At 32.7% G+C, this 26,132-nt stretch overlaps 1 protein-coding gene across 5 annotated transcripts in view; it reads right to left on the bottom strand.

Annotated features, from left to right (window-relative positions):
- The window catches only part of LOC131927282 (zinc finger protein 62-like), a 107,906-nt gene that overhangs the window by 6,823 nt on the left and 74,951 nt on the right, over positions 1 to 26,132 (bottom strand). Inside the window, exons 1-2 of one of the 5 annotated variants that reach the window (XM_059283050.1) lie at positions 19,751 to 19,777; positions 9,503 to 11,529 (exon numbers count right to left, since the gene is read on the bottom strand). In XM_059283050.1, the coding sequence (XP_059139033.1) occupies positions 9,862 to 11,529; positions 19,751 to 19,762 (1,680 nt within the window). In that variant the 5' untranslated portion in view covers positions 19,763 to 19,777 and the 3' untranslated portion in view covers positions 9,503 to 9,861. Of the gene's footprint in view, positions 1 to 9,502; positions 11,530 to 19,643; positions 19,778 to 26,132 lie in introns of those variants that run through there. The other 4 variants (XM_059283060.1, XM_059283069.1, XM_059283086.1 and 1 more) reach the window with 4 other exon arrangements.

The following is a 26,132-nucleotide window of genomic DNA, read 5'->3' as shown; positions in this document are numbered from 1 at the left end:
TTGAATCCACGGTATAATGTATTTGCTTACGAATAATTGAATTAGAAAATGTTATACATAAAACTTCACACATAATTACTTTATATATACAGTTTGAATCGTGTGATTAATTTTTAAAAAATTACAGAAATACAGAAACAAATACAACTGATGTGGTACCTCTATTTAAATTTACTTATGGGCAAACTGCGTAGCGGTGGGGAAATTTTGACAAAGCCAACAACGTCATCACGATTAAGAAGTAGTATTATGACAGTTTGGGCGAAAGTGATTACGACTACAAATTATATGAATCAGCATCAACCAGTGGCATAGGCGGGGGGGGGGGGGGTAGGGGGTTATAACCCCTCCCCACCCATGGATCCCTCTGGAAAAAAAGTATTGTCATAATACTACTGCTACTTATTTAAATCTATTTCTGAATCAGTATACATGTATAATTGAATATGTATGTTTAGAACAGCCATCTAAAAACTGACGCTATGTTCACTCTGGGTTGGTTATTACCACCCCCCCCCCCATCACCTCACCACCACTATGTGTAGAGCGACATTAATGTAACACCTAGGTATACACTGGGTTGGATAATTGACCTAAAGTGACCGGACAGTGGTGAATGAAGTCGACCCCCCCCCCCCCCAACCCACACCGAACTGATCTGTTAAGTACATTTGGGAAAACGCGTAATGATGTACCAAAGTACCATACCGCCAGAAACATAGCTTTTGAAAAACTCTGTGAATATTGTTTTTGCAATTACCAATGAAAAGGTGTGTGAGCAATACATACCTTATCATTATGTTAAAAAATGATCTTTAAAGAACACAAAAAGCAGTAGCTAATTAAAAAATGTATGATCTGAACGGCAAAACCAATATATTAGTTAAATGTAGGCTATTATTACGAATATTTTTCTACCAATTAGAAAAGCGTGTTTTTATACCAACTCTGATTTGAAAAACTTTCATTATGCTGTAATTCTTTAGCATTTATGGTGACGACATATTTAATTCTGATTATTATAGACAAAAAATATGTGTAAACACGAATAGTGTTAAACTACTTTATTACATTCTAAAGTAATTATTGATTTGTTTTGATATTTATAATTAAATGTGTAGATATATACATATTTATATTAAGAGAGTGATTATTTCCCCTATTTCGCTTGTCTTAATTAAGGCCCCAGGAAGGATTATGTAATTTTTTTTTACAAGAATTACAAAACAGATCGTGTTGCGTTCATTATTTTTTGTTGTAGTGTGTGTATATTTTTTTTTTTTGTTTAGAGTGATACATTTTTTGATTTTTCGGCCTACATTGTGTGTTTTTTCTTATTTTTTCAGAGTGCTACTTTCAATTTATTTTACATCAATGCATAGTAATGACATACAGCTAGTAATTTTATATATATATATATAATACAGGTATGTAGAACGTGTCAAAAATTCGGCGCCTTTTTTGCTCTTTTCGCTGCCCCCTACTACGAAAACCTGGATACGCCTCTGGTCGGGGTCAAAAGTGTAACGTTTGATTAAAAAAAGAGAGCGGGTGGTAATTAAACAATGCAGCTGCTTCTGTAATAGTAAAAATAAATTATACAGGAAATTTATAACTGTGATTATTTATCAAGAAATAGAGTGTTTTAATCGTGAACCTGCAGTCAAAATATGGATCTTTTTATGAACTAGATAACCCAGTCCAAAATGAAGTGCTTAAGTGTTGATAATGTTTAATTTACAACAGTAAAGATCTGTTGCTTAAAAGCGAGCACAAAAGCGTAAATATGTGATATAAGTAAAGTTTCCCTTTCAAACCTGACGGTCTAAAGGGCAAGTGAAGTAGAGTTCACTTGTTTCTGTGACCTCGGCATATGAAGAGATAGTGTGGTCAGCACTATGTCCAGCCGCCTTTACTTTCCCTAACGTGAGTTAGGTACCCATCAGAGTTGGGTGGACTCAAGGACGGTTTACTGACTTGAACCCGGATTCTAACTCAAGACTTAAGGGTTAGCAGTACCGCTAGACCACTCCGTCCCAAATGTATGATATACATGATGTTTACAGGATAACGGCATTTTGTTTTGATAACCTACAAGCATACTGTCGGTAGGAATGTACAGCGTGGACCCGTCTCCCCACTCACTAAGTTGGAACAGCCTATAACGGACTCATTTATGGAAGTCATAGATACTGTTTCTTATAATAGATAAACTATTTAAAAAATAAGGCCTGCTGAACAAGAGATGCATACGTTGTATTACTTTAGAGTGCTGGATAAGCTAACTCTACAGAAAATTGATGAAGGGGTCCCACTGGCAGGTGTTATATTCAACGAGACCGTTTTGTCGGAAGACTTAGTCTCTACAGAAACCAGATTGTCAGTGGTCTTTTAGACGGGAGCATAAATTGACAGGAGCCTATTTGTCGGGAGCCAAAAGAACGGGAGCCTTTTGTCGGGTGTCTTAATGACGGGTGACGCTTTGTGGAGAAACTAAATGACGGAGCCTATTTGCCGGGAGTCGTAATGACGGGGGCCGTTTTGTCGAGAAACAAAATAACGGAAGCCTATATGTCGGGAGCCTAAATGACGGGAGCTTATTTGTCTGTAGCCTATATGACGGGGCCCATATGTCACTGGCCCTTTTGACGGGGCTCATATGTCGGGCCGATTTGTCGGGGTCGTTTTGACGCCGCACCTCATTTTCTATTTGAAATAGTTTTGTAATAATTTCAACAATTGCTCTATTTTACATTTTAACTAGCCGTCCCGGCCAGGCCCTGCTCTGGCTTCTGTGAAAAACCTTTCTGTTAAAGACCATTACCTGTGTGTTTAGTAATCATCATAAAGCCGGCATTGCCCACCCAAACCACAACCAACCAAAACAACAAAACGCAAACATAACGCTAATACAATTACAAATACAAACGAAAACAAAATCCTAACAACAAACCCAACCACAATCACAAATACCAATACAAACACAAAGAAAAAACAAACAAAAAAGCAAACGAAAACAAAAACCTAACGACAAACACAACCACAAACACCATAAGAACACAAAGAAAAAAACAAACGAAAAAGCAAACGAAAACAAACCAAATCCAAACGCAAAACCAACCACAAACACAAATACAAACCCAAAGAAAAAAACACAAATGAAAACGAAAAAAGCTGAATAATCGACTATAGTACCCCAACTTATTCATAGTCTTTTTGCACTCACTTAAACGAACGTAGGTGCCAAACCAAACGAACAATTATAATACTCCAAGCTTATTCGTAAAATACCTACAACATTTGCACTTGATCAATCCCCGCTAATTATGTAATTATTTTTTTCCCCAACACCAAAACAAAGTAATAAAAAGTAAATTCTTTTCCACTAATGCAATGTTTTATAAAGGGAAGTAATAGTGTTTTCCTAATTTATCAAAGGGAAGTAAGTTCTAAAGGACTAAATATAAATAATTTTCAGACATAATTAGAATTTTTGTTATTTTTTTAAATTGTATTTAATGAGCATGCCGACAATTATTACTATCAGTTTGAAAAATAAAAATTATTTCCCAACACTTTCAATAGTAATTTTTTAACTCATAAATTTAGACAAATGCGCGCGATAATAGTCTAACACTTTAATCCATAGAAGTATGTCAACGACAAACATACGTATTTTTACATACAGAATTGAGCTTTATATATTAGATACAGATAGTGTTGTAGATAGAACATTTTAATATATATATATATATATATATATATATATATATATATATATATATATATATATATATATATATATATATATAATTATATATAGATATTGACATGACAATAATGACATAGGTTTTAGTAATTTTAATCGATTTAAAGTTACAATCAACATTGACATTCCACTTTAGTAGAAATAAAAAATAAATGTACATACATAATGACATACGTTTTACTAGTTTTAGCAATTTTGATTGATTTAAAGTTATAGTCCATTGACATTTCACATATATTATTTAACACAAAATTTAAATACGACTAAGCATACATCATTCTAAAAAAAGATATAAAATTTTAAACTATAACTATTGTAACTTATATTTCTTATTTTACTTAGCACTTATATAACAGTAGAAAACTATCATGTTAGCTTCAACATTTTAAGTAGTAGGCCTATTTGTCTTCTCTCAAGACTCCATTCATAGAAAACTCACTGCATCAACAACAAGACAACACCACACAGAAATAAGACATTCAAGATACATCATTAACATACATGTAACACAAGGGACCAGGGGCGGAACAACAGTGCCGCCAGACCCCGCAATGCGGGGGGGGGGCACGCCGTTTAGGGGGCCCACAGCCGCCCATAATCATTTTTTTTATAGTTAAAAAAATTAATTTCTTGCATTTTTGACCTGATGGTTATTTTGAAAAAAAGAATACCATAGCTGCAGTTGGATGATCTTTATTCTATTGACACCATCCCACGCTCTTGTATATTCTTTTTCCTACAATCAAACACACGCTGTTGTCGGCAAAATTCTTTTGAAAAAACGTCAATTGCGCGAGAGGCCGCTAGATATTAAGACTACTTTTTGAACCATCCCACATTCGGTCCTGATGGATAAAAGTACATCGGCGCTTTGTTGGCCCTTTTAAGTTCCTTTGCCAAACCTCCCCTCCCGCTCTTAGCCTTACAAGAAGCGAATAGATAGCGCCTCAACAACTAAGCTGGCTCGTATCGGTGATGGTGTGGACAAACTAGCGCCCCAACAACTAAGAGCCAAGAAATAAAGTGCTGACATTGTTTACGTTTAATAACCATTGTTCTAGAAAACAAGGCAAACGTCTAAAATAAATACACGATTAAAACGTGTTATATATATATATATATATATATATATATATATATATATATATATAATATTAGTTTCGCCACTGGCACCTTGATAGTGGTTTTGTAAATAACAAACTGATCTAATACAGTAGTGATGTTATATAGTAGCTAAGAGATGCTGTTGCGTAAAAAAAAAATATACACATGAGCTGTAGTGTGAAAGATAGGCAAACGTTCAATCCACTTCCATAAATTATTTCCCTTTTTTAAATAGTCAAATAGGGCTGCTCATAAGCTACTTTTAATAGGTTTGTACTAATCAAATTAAACAGCAATTACTTATCTAAATAATTATTTTAAGAAAAATAAGCACTAAAGAATGGCATGGTACAAAAATGAAATGTAGTTAAAATTAATAATATAAATACAAAAAAAAAAAACACATAAAAATAAACAAAACACGAGACACCATTACTCATACAAAGCTTTCATTATTTATATACTTTTGACCGACTTGAGTGTCTAAAGTATTTAGTCGATCATAAAATAAAACAGATTTTTCAAAACAGACCAATGCTATCACACACATGACATGTTGTTGTGATTAGTTGTAATAGAATTTTTTTAATTTCAAAACCCAGTCAGGCTAGTATTGAGTATCCTATGTTCGTATTGTGTGTTTATATATATATATATATATATATATATATATATATATATATATATATATATATATATACATATATGGGGGGCCCAAAAAAGTATTTGCGGGGCGGCCCGTTTTTTCTAGTTCCGCCACTGCAAGGGACATAACAATAATAACTAACAAGACAAAAAAACAATAACCAATTGCAGCAGCTTTAGTCTTTCTTTCCTTCAAATTTAAAATGTGTATGCTGTATAACTGTTTGGCAAATTTTCAAGCATTAGAAACTGAAAGTTGTGAGTGTTAAGGATTCATGGTAAATCTCCTGACTGGATTTTATAACGACTAGTTGAAATATTTTTCTGAAAAAGTATTTATGACAAACATTACATTCATAAGGCTTTTTTTTCTGCATGAACTATTTTATGTTTATTCAAACTAGATTTTTGAGAAAATCTATTATGACAAAGTTCACATTCGTAAGGCTGTTCTCCTGTATGAACTCTTCTGTGTAAACTTAAATTAGAATTTTGAGAAAACCTTTTATGACAAACATAACATTCATATGGCTTTTCTCCTGAATGAACCCTTTTGTGTTTACGTAAACTACAACTGTATTCAAACTTTTTATGACATACATCACATTCATATGGCTTATCTCCTGGATGAAAATTTATATTCCCTCTTACATATGAATGAATTCTTTTATGTTTACTTAAAATATCATTGCGAAAAAATGCTTTATGGCAAACATCACATTTATGTGGCTTTTCTCCTGAATGAATTCTTTTGTGTCTACTAAAATGAGAGTTGTGTGATAATGTTTTCTGACAAACATCACATTCATATTGCATTTCTCCTGTATGAATTCTTTTGTGTTTACTTAAAGTAGAACTTTTAGTATACCTTTTATGACAAACATTACATGCATATGGCTTATCTTCTGAATGAATATTTTTGTGATGTAATAAATTTATCTTCTGACTAAACTTTTTATGACAAACATCACATTCATGTGGTTTTTCTCCTGAATGAACTTTTTTATGTACATTTAAATTACAGCCTCTAGAAAATCTTTTGTGACAAACATCACATTCATGAGGCTTTTTCCCCTGTATTCACTTTTTTATGTATACTTTAACCAGATCTGTGTGCATACGTTTTATGACAAATAACACATTCATATTGCTTGTCTAATACCAAATGAACTTTTTTCTTCAATAAATCTGGTTTTAAAGTTCGGCTAGTTGATAAAGTTGCTAATTCTAAATCTATATCTTTAGATGTGGAAAATTCACCAGTTGAAAATGCTGTTGTAACACCAGGTTCAACATCTTGAGAAGTTGTAAATGTAATGTTTTTTACATCATCAAAAGATGAAAAGGTTGATAATTCTGTTTTAATGGTATCTGTATATGAAAATTCTGGTGTAACAACTGGTTTAACATCTTGAGAAGTTTCTTTCTTAGAAAGATTTAATCTAATAATTATCACTGTTTGTTGTTACCATCACTAAGAGTTATTTTTACTTTTGCTAATTTTTAATTTATGATTTTTGTTTTCAAAATTAATGTGTGTTTCCGTTTTTATATGTATGGTTAATCTTGAAAGATAATCTCCAAATTTTATGCTGAACAAACTATTAACCCCTTTACCGCGTGTCATGAGTAAACTGGTCATATGAAATCCTTGGCTTAACCGTACATCACAAGTTAACTCGTCATTGGATATAAAAGTCGACTGTGTGCCGTGCACTAGCTCATTTTGTTACAAAAAAAAGCTTTGTAAATCAATATCAAATCTAACAGCCAGCTCAAACTAATCTAACAGCCAATTCAACGGCTGATGATAAAAATAGGTTATCTTGTGATGACAAAAGTGAAAGTGAGAAAGGTACAGGCTTTGGAGCATCACACAAGAGTAAAACACACAGGAGAATTTAAAACACATTGGCCTCATTGGAATTTATGTTAACATACAGAAAGTGTTGTTAGAAAAAAAACATAATAAAAATTGACATACATGTTAGTCATTTTATTTCATACAATTTTCATGTTACAATTACTAATGATTCACTTATTAGAATTTTCATTGCAATGTTGTTTTTTTATTAGGAGTCGTCCATAAAGGACGTCAAACTTGTGGGGTGCAGAAAGATAAAATCAATATATAACATGTTACAAAAGCATTTAATTAAATTTAAAAAAAAACCATACAGTTAGCAAAAGTAAGGAAGTGAACATAAGCCTTAACAATGGTTGGACCAAGTTGAAACTTGAGGTTAGTTTCATAAGACATGTAAATGAGGGGAGGGGAGATTCCAAAATGGGATTAATAAAATAATGTCAAAAAAATGAACATGAAGTTTTAAATTTATTTTTCATCAAATAAGTTTGTCGGCTATAGAAAGTTAATTGCATCATTTTACTGATCAGAACAGAAAGTTAAGTACAAAGTAAGCATTAGTCAATGGAACAATATTGAGCATCTATTTATACATCTTAATGACATTGATTGTAAAATTTTAACTGGATCTGCACACCATAAAGAACTGAGTTCCTAGTACAAATGTAATTTATCCAGGTACTAAATTACCATTTAAAATTCAATCTCAATTCAATTTAACTATAATATCTTCATAAGTGATGACAATATATACATCTCAAAGATTAGAATTTCTCTGGGGCAGCCAGTTTTTACATAAGGTCTGTGTGAGTTATACATAGCAGCCAGTAGTGTTTGATCATAAGATTTAAGATTCTTTACCTATCAACAGAATTATTAAGGACATATTGCAAAAGATGAAAAAGTTTTTAACAAAAAAATATTGTCTGCTCAAAAGTTTTGATGTCACTGTAGGACAGTGTTTCTTCCAGACTTTTTTCTATGGGGGGGGGGGGGGGGGGGATGGTGCAGACACTGGTAAAAGTATGTTTTTAGTGTGAGCAGTGATGTCTGGAAGAAACCCTAGGCCTACTTGTTGGTCAGATGCCACTGTGACTGCTGGCCTGATGTCATTGTACTTGTCTAATGGAGGTTGTTTTACCTCTCAACCTGATATTCTGTCATGTTGCTGTATGTCTGACTGAGCTGCTTGTGAGTAGTGTAAATGTGTAAAGTAGTACATGTGTAAAGTTATGGATGTGATGTGTTACCGCACATATATTGTAAACATTTAGTAAATGTAAATAAATGCACTGAACTCAAACTTTGTGTTTTATTTTAGTTAGCTTCTGTTATTGTTAATGTGTGTAACTGGTTAGGGCAGATTTAGTTAACTTCCTTGTCCCAATGAATGTGCATTGTCAATTTTATATAATTTGAAAAGAATAGGCAAATTAACTGTGTGGCCTGAGCAAAACCATGAAGGTATAAAAAGAAAACCCTGGGTTTCTAAAGTTATAGCTTACTTCTCCTATCATACATATTTTACAAATACAAAAAGAAGAAAAAGCTGTAGACATGCAGCCGACATAATAGAATACAATTTCTTTTTATAGTCATAATACAGACAATACAGTAATTGATGTGGTATACCAGGGGTCAGCAACCTTTTTATTAAAGAGCCACTAGCATTTTTATTTCATTATTATGGCATTTAATCAGGATTAGGTGAATAAATGTCATTTTTTATTTAAAATAAATAACTTTATAAATAAAATATTTATTAATATAGAATCATACAAATGTCTCGAGTAAAACATTAGTGTTCTGATAAGATTAGTAATCAAATAATATAACTATTTTAGAAGAAACCATTTTAGAAGCTAATACATTTTTTGTCTTTATGGACATCACTAGCTCAAGATGTGTCTCCTATTAGCCAGGCAGGCCTCAACACGAGAAACTCGCACTAACTGGCTTGGATATCGGTTTGATTACCGAATCTGTCACATCTGACTTACCTTCCACCCTACTTGTACCCCACCGTTCAGTACCCGAATCAACCATAGGAAGCTAATAACTAAAAACAATGTCACTCAGGTCTAATTAATGCATACTGACAGATTGAGAAATGCATCATTAATAAAATAACATTCACTATTGAAAGTTATTTGAAAACGTCGGGGGCAGTGGCAAGCATGGAATTGTGCATTTAGATTAAGACTTTAAGAAAATCTTTTATGACAAATACCAGATTAATGGGGCTTGTCTCTTGAATGGTTTTTTCAAGTGCACTTAAATAAGAACTTTGAGAAAATCTTTTATACATACATATAGCTCATAACCTGTAAAAACATATATCATAACAAATTATTCTTCTGAGACAACTTTTTGTGATAAATATCACATTCATGTGGCTTCTCTCTTCTATGAATCTTTATTTTAGTGAAGTAATTTGAGAAAACCTTGGATGTCATACATTACATTCTTGTGTCCTTTATCCTGAATGAACCTTTTTATGTCTTAATAAATTATAACTTGTAGAAAACCTTTTATGACAAACATCACATTCATATGCTGTATATCCAGAATGAACCTTTTTATGTGTTCTTAAATAATTACTTTGAAAAAACCTTTTATGACAAACATCACATTCATATGGCCTTTCTCCTGAATGAACATTTTTATGTTGTAATAAAACATTCTTATCCCTAAATTTTATATGACAAACATCACATTCATGTGGCTTTTCTCCTGTATGAACCTTTTTATGTAGTAACAGACCTTGCTTCTGCAAAAAGTTTTTATGACAAACATCACATTCATGTGGCCTTACTCCTGAATGAATCTTTTTATGTGTTCTTAAACTAGAACTTTGAGAAAACCTTTTATGACAAACATCACATTCATATGCCATATATCCTGAATGAACCTGTTTATGTGTTCTTAAATTATTACTTTGAAAAAACCTTTTATGACAAACATCACATTCATATGGCCTTTCTCCTGAATGAACATTTTTATGTTGTAAAAGAACATTCTTATCCCTAAATTTTGTATGACAAACATCACATTCATGTGGCTTTTCTCCTGTATGAACAATTTTATGTTTTCTTAAATCACAACTTTGAGAAAACCTTTTATGACAAACATCACATTCATGTGACCTTACTCCTGAATGAACATTTTTATGTTTTCTTAAATCACAACTTTGAGAAAACCTTTTATGACAAACATCACATTCATGTGGTTTATCTCCAGAATGAATAAATTTATGTCGTAATAGAACATTCTTATAACTAAATTTTTTATGACAAACATCACATTCATGTGGCCTTTCTCCTGAATGAACTTTTTTATGTTCTCTTAAATTAGAACTTTTAGAAAACCTTTTATGACAAACATCACATTCATATGGCTTATCTCCTGAATGAACATTTTTATGCATATTAATATTAGAACTTTGAGAAAACATTTGATGACAATGAACAACCTTATTTTTGTCCCTAGACATTTGTAGATTTTCTTCAAGTCCATTTTGTTGTTTGTCCTCAAAAAATAAAAATTCTGTAGCTAAATCTTGTTTTAAATTTTCAGTAGTTGACAATTCTGGTTTTAAATTTTCAGCTGTTGAAAATACTGCTGTTGCAACAGGTTTCTTATTAATTTTTTCAATTGAAAATGTATTATCAGGATTAAAATTTTGAGAAGTATTAAATGACTTGTTAGGTTTTATATCCTGGAAATTAAAAAATGATAATTCTGGTTTTATGTCATTAGAAGAAGAAATTTCTGGTGTAACATCAGGTTTAACATTTTCAGGGGTTTTAAATGTAATGTCAGGTTTTATATCCTGGAAATGAAACAATGTTGATAATTCTGCTTTTATGTTTTCAGAAGAAGAAAATTCTGTTGTAAAATCAGGTTTAACATCTTGAGGGGTTTTAAATGTCATGTCGGGTTTTATATCCTGGGAATTTAAAAATGTTGATAATTCTGTTTTTATGTCTTCAGAAGATGATAATACGATGGTTGATAGATCTGGTTTCAAATCTTCAGTAGATGAAAACTCTGTCGATTCATTTGACAGTATATCTACAGTAGATGAAACTGCAGCTAACACATCTGTTTCCACCTCCATGCTGGACAGCTTCTCAGAAATGAACTGATGATTTAAAAAAATGTAAATGTTAAACCAATGTAAATGTTAGCCAAAACTTATAACTAATAACATGGCAATATTTGCAACACATACCAGACTTTTGTAAATCTGATTACTAATGATTACTTACTAAGATTTGATATGAAAATAGATAACCAATAATGCAAATCCATAAGGACTGCAGAATAATATCTTGAGCTACCAGTTTTTTAAAATTATTTTTAACAACAGAAATACAAAGATATTAACAATAACAAAAATCAAAACTTGATTTGCTGTTGTTAGTTTTTAATTGTAAATCATCTTCTTCTTCTTCGTTCTTAATTTTTAGTGTTGGAAAGGATCGAGCCTTATCTGCAAGAGGGTTTGAACTCGAGACTTTTTTTTAAATTTATCAACCATGTGCTTTTGCCGACTCGACCACGCCTCCATCACAATTAAGGATACGTGTCAACTGGTTATGCACCATTGAGATTTTTCGGTTTAGCAACCATGAGCTTTACCGACTCCACCACGCAGGCCCCGTTAATTGTAAATAATAAGTGCTTAATCTTATCCAAATATGTAATAAAAGTTTTAAAATTAAATTTAATTAAATTTGTATTTTGTGATAAACAGCTTAATAAACACTTGCTCTCTTCAGGTAGCTTGGCACTAATTTGCACTAAATGTTTTTTAGTGTGACAGAATAGGACTTGTAAGTTCTTGTTCTCTCTCACTTAAATTCAAGTCCTGTTAGCCGGGGAGAGAGAAAAATTTGAACCAAATCAATTGTTGTGAACGGGACTCCTATTTATGACAAAAAAACATGGTGGCTTCAAGATTTAAAAATCATAAAAAGTTGCCAAAAGCAACATTTGCAATAATTTTCAACGCTTTTTTATTTGTATGGCAGGGAACAAAGATATGTGCATGCATAAAAATTTTGTGGCAGTTAGTATATGGATTTATTGATTTATTTTTTCGAAATAAGTATAACAGTAAAAATATATAGGCATATAATTCTAGTGAAACGCGTTCCAATGGTTAGTGTAATATAATCAAAAAGATACAGCAAACAAAAAGGTAGCTGATATATTAAAGGGAATTTTTTTTAACATTTAGCTAATGTAAATGTAATGATTGAGTTGCCCACTAGGTTATCAATCTAATGATAATGTCTTAGCTTCCTAAAGATGGACATAGTATCAATTATTTTTTGACACTATGCCTGAAAATACAAGTTCATGTGATGGAAAATGTTATAGACCTAGACCTGATAAGCTTATAAATTAGAAGGGGTCTACAACATATTTTAAACAGTGTTTTGGAATTACTTAAAAAAAACATTGGAGCCAAAAATCACCACCTTGATAATAACCAAGCCACATCAATATTAATGCTTTTTGCCTAATAGTAGTAGTAGACTGTTATTACGATTTGTCACCTGTATCTCTCCCACTACCTCCCAAACAAAAAACAGTAGAAAGATCACAGTGAGTTCATTGCAGGTATGAATATAATAAGCCTAGAGCGCATGTCAAAGCAGGTACAAAAACGCTATTTAAGATTGGCTGTGACATCATCGCGAATAGCAATTGTGCAAGCTATGATGTTTGCTCTAGGGCTGCTGATAAAACTGAACTCACAGTGAACCCTCCACTTGTCAAGATTTTTTTAAACAAGAAAAAGAGGGGTGCGATCATGCTGGTGTTGACGATGTTTGAAATTTGCATATTTCTTGATTCGTTATTTTAAAACTTTCATTTTAGATCAAGAACACATGTTTTTTTTATAATTATCGCCTTAGCTTGCCTTTAGTCTACAACTTAACAAAAACAAAAACAGCAGTTTCCAGACATTTAAAAAAAATTCATGACAATTCCAGGAGGTTTTTTCAACTTTTTAAAATTTCATGAGAATTCAAGGCTTTTAAATTTTTTTAATTTCATAAGTTTTCCAGGACCTCCTGGAATTTCAGGAGGCCTGACTATTACTAGAATTGTACAGAATACTAATTTCAATTTATGAAATAATTATTAGTTAGTGTTTTATTAATCTATTACTGTAATTGTTAATAATAATTTAATAATACATTAATAAAAGGCTTTTTTTAAAACTTGACTTACATACTTTAATACTTAATAGTTAGTATTTATTATTTATTAGGATAATAATAGCCTATTTTAAACTAAAGTTTACGTGAAAATTAAAATAATAAATAAATTGACATTTTATAATAGATGATTACAGAATGTTGGGTTATTTGTAGTATTGTATCAGTAAGGATAAGATACCTTTGTTTACCCTATAGAACTTGGCCTATATAAATTGCAAGCTAGTGGACAAAATTAATGTATTCATAGAGATTTAGTAATTATCTAACAAATAAAACCATTATGATATAGATCACTCATGATTTACTATGAGAATGATTAAAACTTTAAAGCATGGCTAAAATATGGCACATGCCTGCCATTTTGCTATGGCATCAAGAATCACTGCACAAAAAAATTCACCAAAATAAAACTATTCTAACTATAGTTATAAAAACGGTGTTAAAATAAACAGCAACCAATGCTTGAAGACTTATTACAAAGTTAAGTTTCCTAAGTTATTCCTACTTGGAGAAAAAGTTCACAATATGGTTTTAACCAGGTGAGAAATTTTGAAGAGAGAGAAGTGGGATTAATTCATGTATCATCTTCTCCCTACTGGACCAAGTGGGTCATAAATGACACAAGAAGAATCCCCAGCTTCTCTGTTATCAAAGAACAACAGTGGTTAATACCTCGTAAAAAGATTTATACCTTTGTTTTGGGTTTTGTGGGGGTGCGAAGCTTACTGGGTTTAATACCACATGGCTCTTAGTCTTAGTATCCTGCTTTACCATAAATATTGTAACTGCATTTAGGGCAACTTTTTACAGATTCAAATAAATAGGCTAATAACATGCAGTAAGCTTCTTTAAAAAAAATTGCAATTTAACGTAGGCTTTATTTTTATTCAAGCTACCTTACATCTAGTAGTCTATCATTATCAGTGTTTACGATTTAAAATAACAGTAGATTTACCAGAAGCAACCATTCTATTTATTCCAATTAATTAGAATATTCAATTTGGTTTGAAAAAAAAAAACGCAAGCTGGCAAGTATCAAAACGAGAACTTGGTACACATCTTTATAAAATTTACAAGTCCTATTAGCTTGCTATGTTTTTGTAACTGACATAAAATAATTAAACCAAGTTACTTCTATTTAACTTATAATTAATACATTCAGTTTAGAAATATAAAAAATGATAATCGATGAGGAAAACTTCGGTATAATACATTCAGTTGGGAGGTATATGACATGAAATGACATTTAAAAAGTCTTAAATTATTGGATTTTGGGCGTGGCATACATTTTGTTTTCATCAAGTATATAATAAAATTATAAAATTAATAAAGGTAATAACAAAACGGCATTATTGAGCGGTGATCTTTTGCACAGGTCACATAAAAGAATAATTAAAGGTTAATTCATTAATTGTGATATGTTGGTATAAAAGTATAAAATTAAGACTTTTAAAGACAAGATGCACATATGCTGGTATCTAAGGTCAACTGTGCTTAAGAAGTACATGATGTAAACACAAAGAATGTGGGGTATCATACCCTAGCGGTAGAGCACTACCATGCTAACTTAGGGGCCTACTGGATCCGAATGTATTTATAAGAGATTATTAGTCCCCCAAAATATATGAATAGGCTACGGAATGATTTTGCCGATACCTGCTTTTAGAATGCGTCCTACGGAATTAAAAAATGTTAGGAACGATCAGCGTCACTTTGTTTTTTTTTAACTAAAAACCCCTTGTAATAGTAGTAGGCATAATACTTATTATTCACGCACAGCTAGTTCCATAGAATTTATTACATTTATAAGCCTATATGAAATTTATAAAAATACCATCGTTAAGTTCTTTAAAATGATACCTTGTTTTTAAACAGCTATACTCTAGAGTTGTCTATAGGCTACTATTTCAGAATAATACAAAATAGTAAATAAATAGGCCTACTATTTTTCTTTAATTCAATGGACACGAGCCTGTAGGTATTCGAGAGGTCCATTAAATATTTTTTAAAATCATACACGACATAGTTAAGATTAATATGGTTATAAAATCCTGTCTGGGTTTTTTCAGACTTTACTAAAGATTGGATGTATTTGATGTTTTTAATATTTTGGGTAACTAAATAAAAATGTAAAAAGCAAATATTATTTGGTTTTCACGTGTAATGGCGACATTAACAATGGCAACCCGCTATTCGATAAATTTTATTGTACACATTGTAAGCGAAATAAAAGGAAAACTAGATCATGGGGTTTAAGTTTGCATTGTTATTTAAAAACTTTATCTGCAAAGTTTTGTAAACAAATAGTTATCGATCATGGAGTTCCTGTACAGCCAATCAATATTTGTCTTACGAAAGTAAAACATCCAGTTATAACTTAGGCTTGATGAAAATAAATAGAAATGTACTACTTTAAACTCAACAAATTATTTTCAAGTTCTCTGGATTTGCAACTTTAAACAAATTAAAGCATTGAATGATTCTATTTCTAAAAATATAAAATTTCTTAATTAATTTTAGGCTTAGGGCCTAGTTTATTTTAATTTTTACGGTCCTAAAACTAAAAAAGTATGTTTTTATTCCATGTCAACAACATTAATGACATTATGTAATAGTTTTTCTCACTAAATCTAGAATTTACGCAATTATCAATTTAAACATGACCACTGAATAAAAGACATCCATATTTAATCCATTAGGCACTAACTTTGGAGTTTTTAGTTCGTTTTAAACTAAATTACTTAATTTAATATTTATTGTCAATCGCTGCCATGTCCAACACATCTCTCCATGACAACTCTTCTTAAGCTTGAAGCTAAAGAAAACCACAAATCAAGTTAGACTTTTTAAGTGGCCATGCACAAGAGTTCCTCACTAGTGATCACCAAATAGTGGTCACGTGGTTTTTTTTTCAAAAAAAATTTGGTTGTCATTTTTTCGGCTGGTCTCATAAAAAAAATGGTTGACGATATTTGATTTATTTTTTCATAGACTGATAAAACTAATAATGCTTTAGTATGGAAATCAATTTTGTAATATGGAAATCGATATTTAAAAAGTTCTAGTATTTTTGATGAAACCAACTTTTAAATTTAGCCTTCATTCTCCAATGCAAATTTTAAAATGCTTTTCTGGCATATATAGCCCTGCCACCTATAGCTTGTTGTTATAACGTGAAATCCCGCCATTTTGCGCGTGGTAAACATTTTAAAAACTAATTAGTAGAAGGTCTCTGGAATTTGGCCGAAAAATCGTCGGAAGTCAAGCGTCCGGTCCGGGCGCCATATTGTTGTTAGCAACCGACCACGCCTCCAAGTTAGCGAGTAATACTATTATGTAATGATTCTCATCAAATAGCCCGCATCCATTTTAGGGTAAAAATTTAGAGAAAACCCTTGATATTTCATAGTATCCGCCGCCAACCAATCAAGCGCGCGCTTTCAACGCGTTTTGGTTGGCGGCTGACGTCACGATGACGTCACGCGACCCGTAAACACGGCGTTTTTGGAGCTAAAAAGGGCCGAAAAAGCCATTTTTTCTACGTGTAGTTCGGATTTTTTTACGTTTTTTAAAATGGGCCCGAAAATGACCCTTTTTAGAAATGGACATAGCCATTTTTTCGAAGAATTAATTAAAAAAAGGGCTGTTTTGAGCTATGTTTCGATGTAAACAAAGGCCCATGTCAACACGTGTCAAACCACGTGAAGGCACCCGATCGACGATTTCGGTCACGCATGAGTGGTTTTCGTACGTTCTCGTGAACTAAATACCAGTTTCTTGACAACAAATTGGAAAACGACAATTTCGTGAAAATAACGACCCTAGAGGAATGGCTTTTGAAGATTATTAAATAAAAATCGATGTATTGGCTACATGTGTTGATTCTAAAGTTGTCTATAATTGACTAGTAGGGCATGCTGAAACAACGGCCTTAGGGCGCCGTGTAGTGTGTAGTTTCGCTAAATGTAAATTATTCAGTCCGGCCGCAGATCGACCGCAAACTGTTAAATTGGTTGAATGTGAAAAGCATACTACTTACAAATTACTTTTGAATATTCACATCACACAAAATAATCCCAAAGAAAGCACAAAATAAAATCCGTTAGAAAAGCATAACCATGAAATTTGAAAACCACAGTATGTCAACCTTAACCAGCCATCTTTGGCTCGATCTAGAGGTCATTCTTTAGCCTACACACGTGCCTTGCCAATAAATTTAGTTTCTGACGGTACACGACATTTAGATCAATATATTAATTAACAAACTAACTGAATTCCAACATACTATCACTCTAATCCTAAAATGAAACAGAATTTGAAGCACAATGATCTAACGAATAAATCCCACTCTAAGTGTCGCAGCTTTAATCCTGGATACAACCGTAGTGTGTAGTCGTGTTGTGAGTAAACTTGCACGAGATAAAACACCGACCTAGACCTTCCTGATGTTGTGTATGGCCCCAAAGTGAAATGCTGGGAGTAGGGGAGGGGAATTTAACACCAGAATATTTTTTTTTTCAGTAGTTACGTCACCAGTAGTTCACGCATCCTAACGGGGTTGAAAGTGTAACTTTATATTCAACTAGGCAAACGGTGGAGGGTGGTGTCTTTCTAGTAGAAGAATACGGGGAAGCCGGCATTTGAAGCCGGCATTTGATTATTGTCATTGCTATTGAGTACAACCCTTTATTCTAGTTTAATGCACGACTAGGCTACTCATTACGAAATCTAAAAAATGTAGTTGTGCTACCATGCAAAAGTAGCCTAATATTTCTACTGAATGGGGTAGGTATTTGACTTTGTTTTTTTTAAATGCAGATACCATTAGCCTAAACATATTTGGATGCACATTTTAGTTATATCGTAAGGATTAATTTTATAATACAATGCATATATTCTGGCAGTCCTTCAAGTATTAATAGTTATTGCCTATTGGACTATTCATAACTTGTATTTCAAAGATTTATAATGAGTGGGATGCACTCGATGTTTTAAGTGCTACATTCGGTAGCTGTTACTTTGTGTATGACAGCATCCCAATAGTTCACTGTTAATTGTTAATAATGTAAACTGAGCTTGACGAGATTCCCATCGCCAAGCAATCGTATGATAGACCCAGCAAGCATCACTCGTTAAATTAGACATCATGGCTATACCAGTCTTTGATTTTCATTACTGCCTTGAAACGCGTAGTTCTTGGTTTAAAAAAAACAAACTCCCCCCCCCCCATCCCTTCCTGCTTGCGCCGACGTCATCATAGGCCAATACCACGGTGCATTTTTTTTTTCACCGAGTATAACACACACCTCTCTCCCCCTCACAGCAAGCGCCAACAACGGTCACCCAAGGCCCACGGCCAATATCACTTACCACGGTGGGTTTTTTTTCAATGAGTATATACCGTACACACCCTCCGCCTTACAGCATACCGCTAGTCTTTACAAACGGGGTTAAAAGTTTAACTTTGAGTTCAAGAAGGGGACAGGGTGGTATTGAAACAACGATGTTCTTTAATATGTTTAATAGTACAAATACATAGTAAAAAATTATACTTACCTACTTCTATAGCATCATACATAATTTTATAATTAGCAAATTAATTAATTAATTAATTAAATATATCTAATGATAATGAAGGGAGATAGTTTATTTTGGTTAAGGCACGACACACAACACTATGCGTGCGTGGTATGTGGCCTGACCGACCGAAAGGAGATTGTTTATATTATTGTTTTGAGTTTATATTTAACTCAATGCAACGAGCCCGCCGGTTGGTTGAGGCCACGCCGGGGGGACGATCTGTCCGGGATTCAAAGGGTCGATTCTAAATATCATCCAAAATTTTTAGTAGGCCCTAATCCTAATTTTAATTTTACAAGACTAGATCTAGATTCTAGTAATAGTTTCTAGATCTAGATCTAGAATTCTAGATCTAGTTTATTTATAAGTTTAGAGGCCCAAACATTTTTAGTATTTTTAGGAGGCTTTATGTTTTAAAATTTACATTACTAAAATTTACAATGTTTCAAAGTTTCATTCATGTACCTGTTTTTAAACAATTGTATTAAAACTTTTCAGTAATAAAGACTAGCGATGTTTTCATCAGATGCAACAATGCTCATTTACTTTAGCAGCCATCTTGTTTGAGATTTTTCAGGCTCAGAGATTCAGGGGAAGCCACTCTATTTTACGGGTGTTGGGAAATTGCGAGACGCGAAAAGCCTTTATAGCCCTCTCTCTTCTTCGCAATCGCATTAAAAAATAAACCGGGAGTGATCTCCCCTAAACTTTCTCGAATATTCTTATATAAAATAACAGGGGATGGGAACTCGGACATGATTTTTAATCCATTTTAAATACTTAAAGTTTTAAAAATAGAATAAAATCTCGTAGACAAATTAATTGCACACCAAGTGAACGCCAAATAAAAAAGCGCATAATAGTGCGCAATATTATTATTACTTTTAAAATTTACATTAGTTTTTTGAGAAATCGGAAGTAGCGTAAAGTACTACTTCCAGTCAACGGAAATGACTCAAAATTTAATAGAAGGTAGAGAATTAGATCTTTTACTTACATATGAAATTTCATTTACCTATCTGAAATAGTACTCAAGTTATAGGCTTTTGAAAAATTCAAAGTAGGAAAAGTACCACTTCCGGTTATCGGAAATCGCTCAAAAGTTGATACGGATCTACGATTTTGATAAATTACTTATATATGAAATTTCATCAACCTAGCTGTAACGGTACTCAAGTTATCGTGTTTACACACGGACAGACAGACAGACACACAGACAGACACACAGACATACGGACAAGATTGCAAAATTATGTTTTTCCGTATCAGTGAGGTGTGAAACGTCGAGATTTGTAAAAATCTCGATTTTATTTTTTGCACGATTACAAGACTTTCTCTATACTTCGTTTATACGAGAAAGTAAAAATTGCTAATGTGGTCGGGGTCAGTATCGTACGCGGGGGGGGGGGGGGGGGGGCAGGAGGAGCGGCCGCTCCCCCTCTGGCCATTTTCAGCAAAGTGGAGCCTTTTTGGAAACTTTTTAAACTCAAAGTTTTAAACAATGATTTTTGTTAAAAAAATATTTTTGGTCGGCACATCTATGTAAATCACAAGATTTCTTTTCATGCAGCAATTAAGCATTATTGTACTAGTCTAGTAGTGTCTACGTTTACACAACAAGTATTAACAGCTGCATCATTTCGCCATTCTAAAAATAACAATTACGATGCAATGCGATGTTTAAAAAACATTTACGGTTGGTACCACTTGACAAGAGGGGTGTTAAGTTTGAATCCACGGTATAATGTATTTGCTTACGAATAATTGAATTAGAAAATGTTATACATAAAACTTCACACATAATTACTTTATATATACAGTTTGAATCGTGTGATTAATTTTTAAAAAATTACAGAAATACAGAAACAAATACAACTGATGTGGTACCTCTATTTAAATTTACTTATGGGCAAACTGCGTAGCGGTGGGGAAATTTTGACAAAGCCAACAACGTCATCACGATTAAGTAGTAGTATTATGACAGTTTGGGCGATAGTGATTACGACTACAAATTATATGAAACAGCATCAACCAGTGGCAAAGGCGGGGGGGGGGGGGGGGGTAGGGGGTTATAACCCCTCCCCACCCATGGATCCCTCTGGAAAAAAAGTATTGTCATAATACTACTGCTACTTATTTAAATCTATTTCTGAATCAGTATACATGTATAATTGAATATGTATGTTTAGAACAGCCATCTAAAAACTGACGCTATGTTCACTCTGGGTTGGTTATTACCACCCCCCCCCCCCATCACCTCACCACCACTATGTGTAGAGCGACATTAATGTAACACCTAGGTATACACTGGGTTGGATAATTGACCTAAAGTGACCGGACAGTGGTGAATGAAGTCGAACCCCCCCCCCCCCAACCCACACCGAACTGATCTGTTAAGTACATTTGGGAAAACGCGTAATGATGTACCAAAGTACCATACCGCCAGAAACATAGCTTTTGAAAAACTCTGTGAATATTGTTTTTGCAATTACCAATAAAAAGGTGTGTGAGCAATACATACCTTATCATTATGTTCAAAAATGATCTTTAAAGAACACAAAAAGCAGTAGCTAATTAAAAAATGTATGATCTGAACTGCAAAACCAATATATTAGTTAAATGTAGGCTATTATTACGAATATTTTTCTACCAATTAGAAAAGCGTGTTTTTATTCCAACTCTGATTTGAAAAACTTTCATTATGCTGTAATTCTTTAGCATTTATGGTGACGACATATTTAATTCTGATTATTATAGACAAAAAATATGTGTAAACACGAATAGTGTTAAACTACTTTATTACATTCTAAAGTAATTATTGATTTGTTTTGATATTTATAATTAAATGTGTAGATATATACATATTTATATTAAGAGAGTGATTATTTCCCCTATTTCGCTTGTCTTAATTAAGGCCCCAGGAAGGATTATGTAATTTTTTTACAAGAATTACAAAACAGATCGTGTTGCGTTCATTATTTTTTGTTGTAGTGTGTGTATATTTTTTTTTTTGTTTAGAGTGATACATTTTTTGATTTTTCGGCCTACATTGTGTGTTTTTTCTTATTTTTTCAGAGTGCTACTTTCAATTTATTTTACATCAATGCATAGTAATGACATACAGCTAGTAATTTTATATATATATATATAATACAGGTATGTAGAACGTGTCAAAAATTCGGCGCCTTTTTTGCTCTTTTCGCTGCCCCCTACTACGAAAACCTGGATACGCCTCTGGTCGGGGTCAAAAGTGTAACGTTTGATTAAAAAAAGAGAGCGGGTGGTAATTAAACAATGCAGCTGCTTCTGTAATAGTAAAAATAAATTATACAGGAAATTTATAACTGTGATTATTTATCAAGAAATAGAGTGTTTTAATCGTGAACCTGCAGTCAAAATATGGATCTTTTTATGAACTAGATAACCCAGTCCAAAATGAAGTGCTTAAGTGTTGATAATGTTTAATTTACAACAGTAAAGATCTGTTGCTTAAAAGCGAGCACAAAAGCGTAAATATGTGATATAAGTAAAGTTTCCCTTTCAAACCTGACGGTCTAAAGGGCAAGTGAAGTAGAGTTCACTTGTTTCTGTGACCTCGGCATATGAAGAGATAGTGTGGTCAGCACTATGTCCAGCCGCCTTTACTTTCCCTAACGTGAGTTAGGTACCCATCAGAGTTGGGTGGACTCAAGGACGGTTTACTAACTTGAACCCGGATTCTAACTCAAGACTTTAGGGTTAGCAGTACCGCTAGACCACTCCGTCCCAAATGTATGATATACATGATGTTTACAGGATAACGGCATTTTGTTTTGATAACCTACAAGCATACTGTCGGTAGGAATGTACAGCGTGGACCCGTCTCCCCACTCACTAAGTTGGAACAGCCTATAACGGACTCATTTATGGAAGTCATAGATACTGTTTCTTATAATAGATAAACTATTTAAAAAATAAGGCCTGCTGAACAAGAGATGCATACGTTGTATTACTTAAGAGTGCTGGATAAGCTAACTCTACAGAATATTGATGAAGGGGTCCCACTGGCAGGTGTTATATTCAACGAGACCGTTTTGTCGCAAGACTTAGTCTCTACAGAAACCAGATTGTCAGTGGTCCTTTAGACGGGAGCATAAATTGACAGGAGCCTATTTGTCGGGAGCCAAAAGAACGGGAGCCTTTTGTCGGGTGTCTTAATGACGGGTGACGCTTTGTGGAGAAACTAAATGACGGAGCCTATTTGCCGGGAGTCGTAATGACGGGAGCTTATTTGTCTGTAGCCTATATGACGGGGCCCATATGTCACTGGCCCTTTTGACGGGGCTCATAAGTCGGGCCGATTTGTCGGGGTCGTTTTGACGCCGCACCTCATTTTCTATTTGAAATAGTTTTGTAATAATTTCAACAATTGCTCTATTTTACATTTTAACTAGCCGTCCCGGCCAGGCCCTGCTCTGGCTTCTGTGAAAAACCTTTCTGTTAAAGACCATTACCTGTGTGTTTAGTAATCATCATAAAGCCGGCATTGCCCACCCAAACCACAACCAACCAAAACAACAAAACGCAAACATAACGCTAATACAATTACAAATACAAACGAAAACAAAATCCTAACAACAAACCCAACCACAATCACAAATACCAATACAAACACAAAGAAAAAACAAACAAAAAAGCAAACGAAAACAAAAACCTAACAACAAACACAACCACAAACACCATAAGAACACAAAGAAAAAAACAAACGAAAAAGCAAACGAAAACAAACCAAATCCAAACGCAAAACCAACCACAAACACAAATACAAACCCAAAGAAAAAAACACAAATGAAAACGAAAAAAGCTGAATAATCGACTATAGTACCCCGACTTATTCATAGTCTTTTTGCACTTTAAACGAACGTAGGTGCCAAACCAAACGAACTATTATAATACTCCAAGCTTATTCGTAAAATACCTACAACATTTGCACTTGATCAATCCCCGCTAATTATGTAATTATTTTTTTCCCCAACACCAAAACAAAGTAATAAAAAGTAAATTCTTTTCCACTAATGCAATGTTTTATAAAGGGAAGTAATAGTGTTTTCCTAATTTATCAAAGGGAAGTAAGTTCTAAAGGGCTAAATATAAATAATTTTCAGACATAATTAGAATTTTTGTTATTTTTTTTTAAATTGTGTTTAATGAGCATGCCGACAATTATTACTATCAGTTTGAAAAATGAAAATTATTTCCCAACACTTTCAATAGTAATTTTTTAACTCATAAATTTAGACAAATGCGCGCGATAATAGTCTAACACTTTAATCCATCGAAGCATGTCAACGACAAACATACGTATTTTTACATACAGAATTGAGCTTTATATATTAGATACAGATAGTGTTGTAGATAGAACATTTTAAAATATATATATATATATATATATATATATATATATATATATATATATATATATATATATATATATATATATATATATATATATATAATTATATATAGATATTGACATGACAATAATGACATAGGTTTTAGTAATTTTAATCGATTTAAAGTTACAATCAACATTGACATTCCACTTTAGTAGAAATAAAAAATAAATGTACGTACATAATGACATACGTTTTACTAGTTTTAGCAATTTTGATTGATTTAAAGTTATAGTCCATTGACTTTTCACATATATTATTTAACACAAAATTTAAATACGACTAAGCATACATCATTCTAAAAAAAGATATAAAATTTTAAACTATAACTGTTGTAACTTATATTTCTTATTTTACTTAGCACTTATATAACAGTAGAAAACTATCATGTTAGCTTCCAACATTTTAAGTAGTAGGCCTATTTGTCTTCTCTCAAGACTCCATTCATAGAAAACTCACTGCATCAACAACAAGACAACACCACACAGAAATAAGACATTCAAGATACATCATTAACATACATGTAACACAAGGGACATAACAATAATAACTAACAAGACAAAAAAACAATAACCAATTGCAGCAGCTTTAGTCTTTCTTTCCTTCAAATTTAAAATGTGTATGCTGTATAACTGTTTGGCAAATTTTCAAGCATTAGAAACTGAAAGTTGTGAGTGTTAAGGATTCATGGTAAATCTCCTGACTGGATTTTATAACGACTAGTTGAAATATTTTTCTGAAAAAGTATTTATGACAAACATTACATTCATAAGGCTTTTTTTTCTGCATGAACTATTTTATGTTTATTCAAACTAGATTTTTGAGAAAATCTATTATGACAAAGTTCACATTCGTAAGGCTGTTCTCCTGTATGAACTCTTCTGTGTAAACTTAAATTAGAATTTTGAGAAAACCTTTTATGACAAACATAACATTCATATGGCTTTTCTCCTGAATGAACCCTTTTGTGTTTACGTAAACTACAACTGTGTCCAAACTTTTTATGACATACATCACATTCATATGGCTTATCTCCTGGATGAAAATTTATATTCTCTCTTACATATGAATGAATTCTTTTATGTTTACTTAAAATATCATTGCGAAAAAATGCTTTATGGCAAACATCACATTTATGTGGCTTTTCTCCTGAATGAATTCTTTTGTGTCTACTAAAATGAGAGTTGTGTGAGAATGTTTTCTGACAAACATCACATTCATATTGCATTTCTCCTGTATGAATTCTTTTGTGTTTACTTAAAGTAGAACTTTTAGTATACCTTTTATGACAAACATTACATGCATATGGCTTATCTTCTGAATGAATATTTTTGTGATGTAATAAATTTATCTTCTGACTAAACTTTTTATGACAAACATCACATTCATGTGGTTTTTCTCCTGAATGAACTTTTTTATGTACATTTAAATTACAGCCTCTAGAAAATCTTTTGTGACAAACATCACATTCATGAGGCTTTTTCCCCTGTATTCAC

Source organism: Physella acuta, unplaced genomic scaffold (assembly GCF_028476545.2).
Source record: "Physella acuta isolate Inbredline_101_S28 unplaced genomic scaffold, ASM2847654v3 ptg000087l, whole genome shotgun sequence".
Lineage (NCBI taxonomy): Eukaryota > Metazoa > Mollusca > Gastropoda > Physidae > Physella > Physella acuta.
The sequence above is the reverse complement of the archived record's forward strand: the minus strand, read 5'-3'. Positions and strand labels throughout refer to the sequence as shown.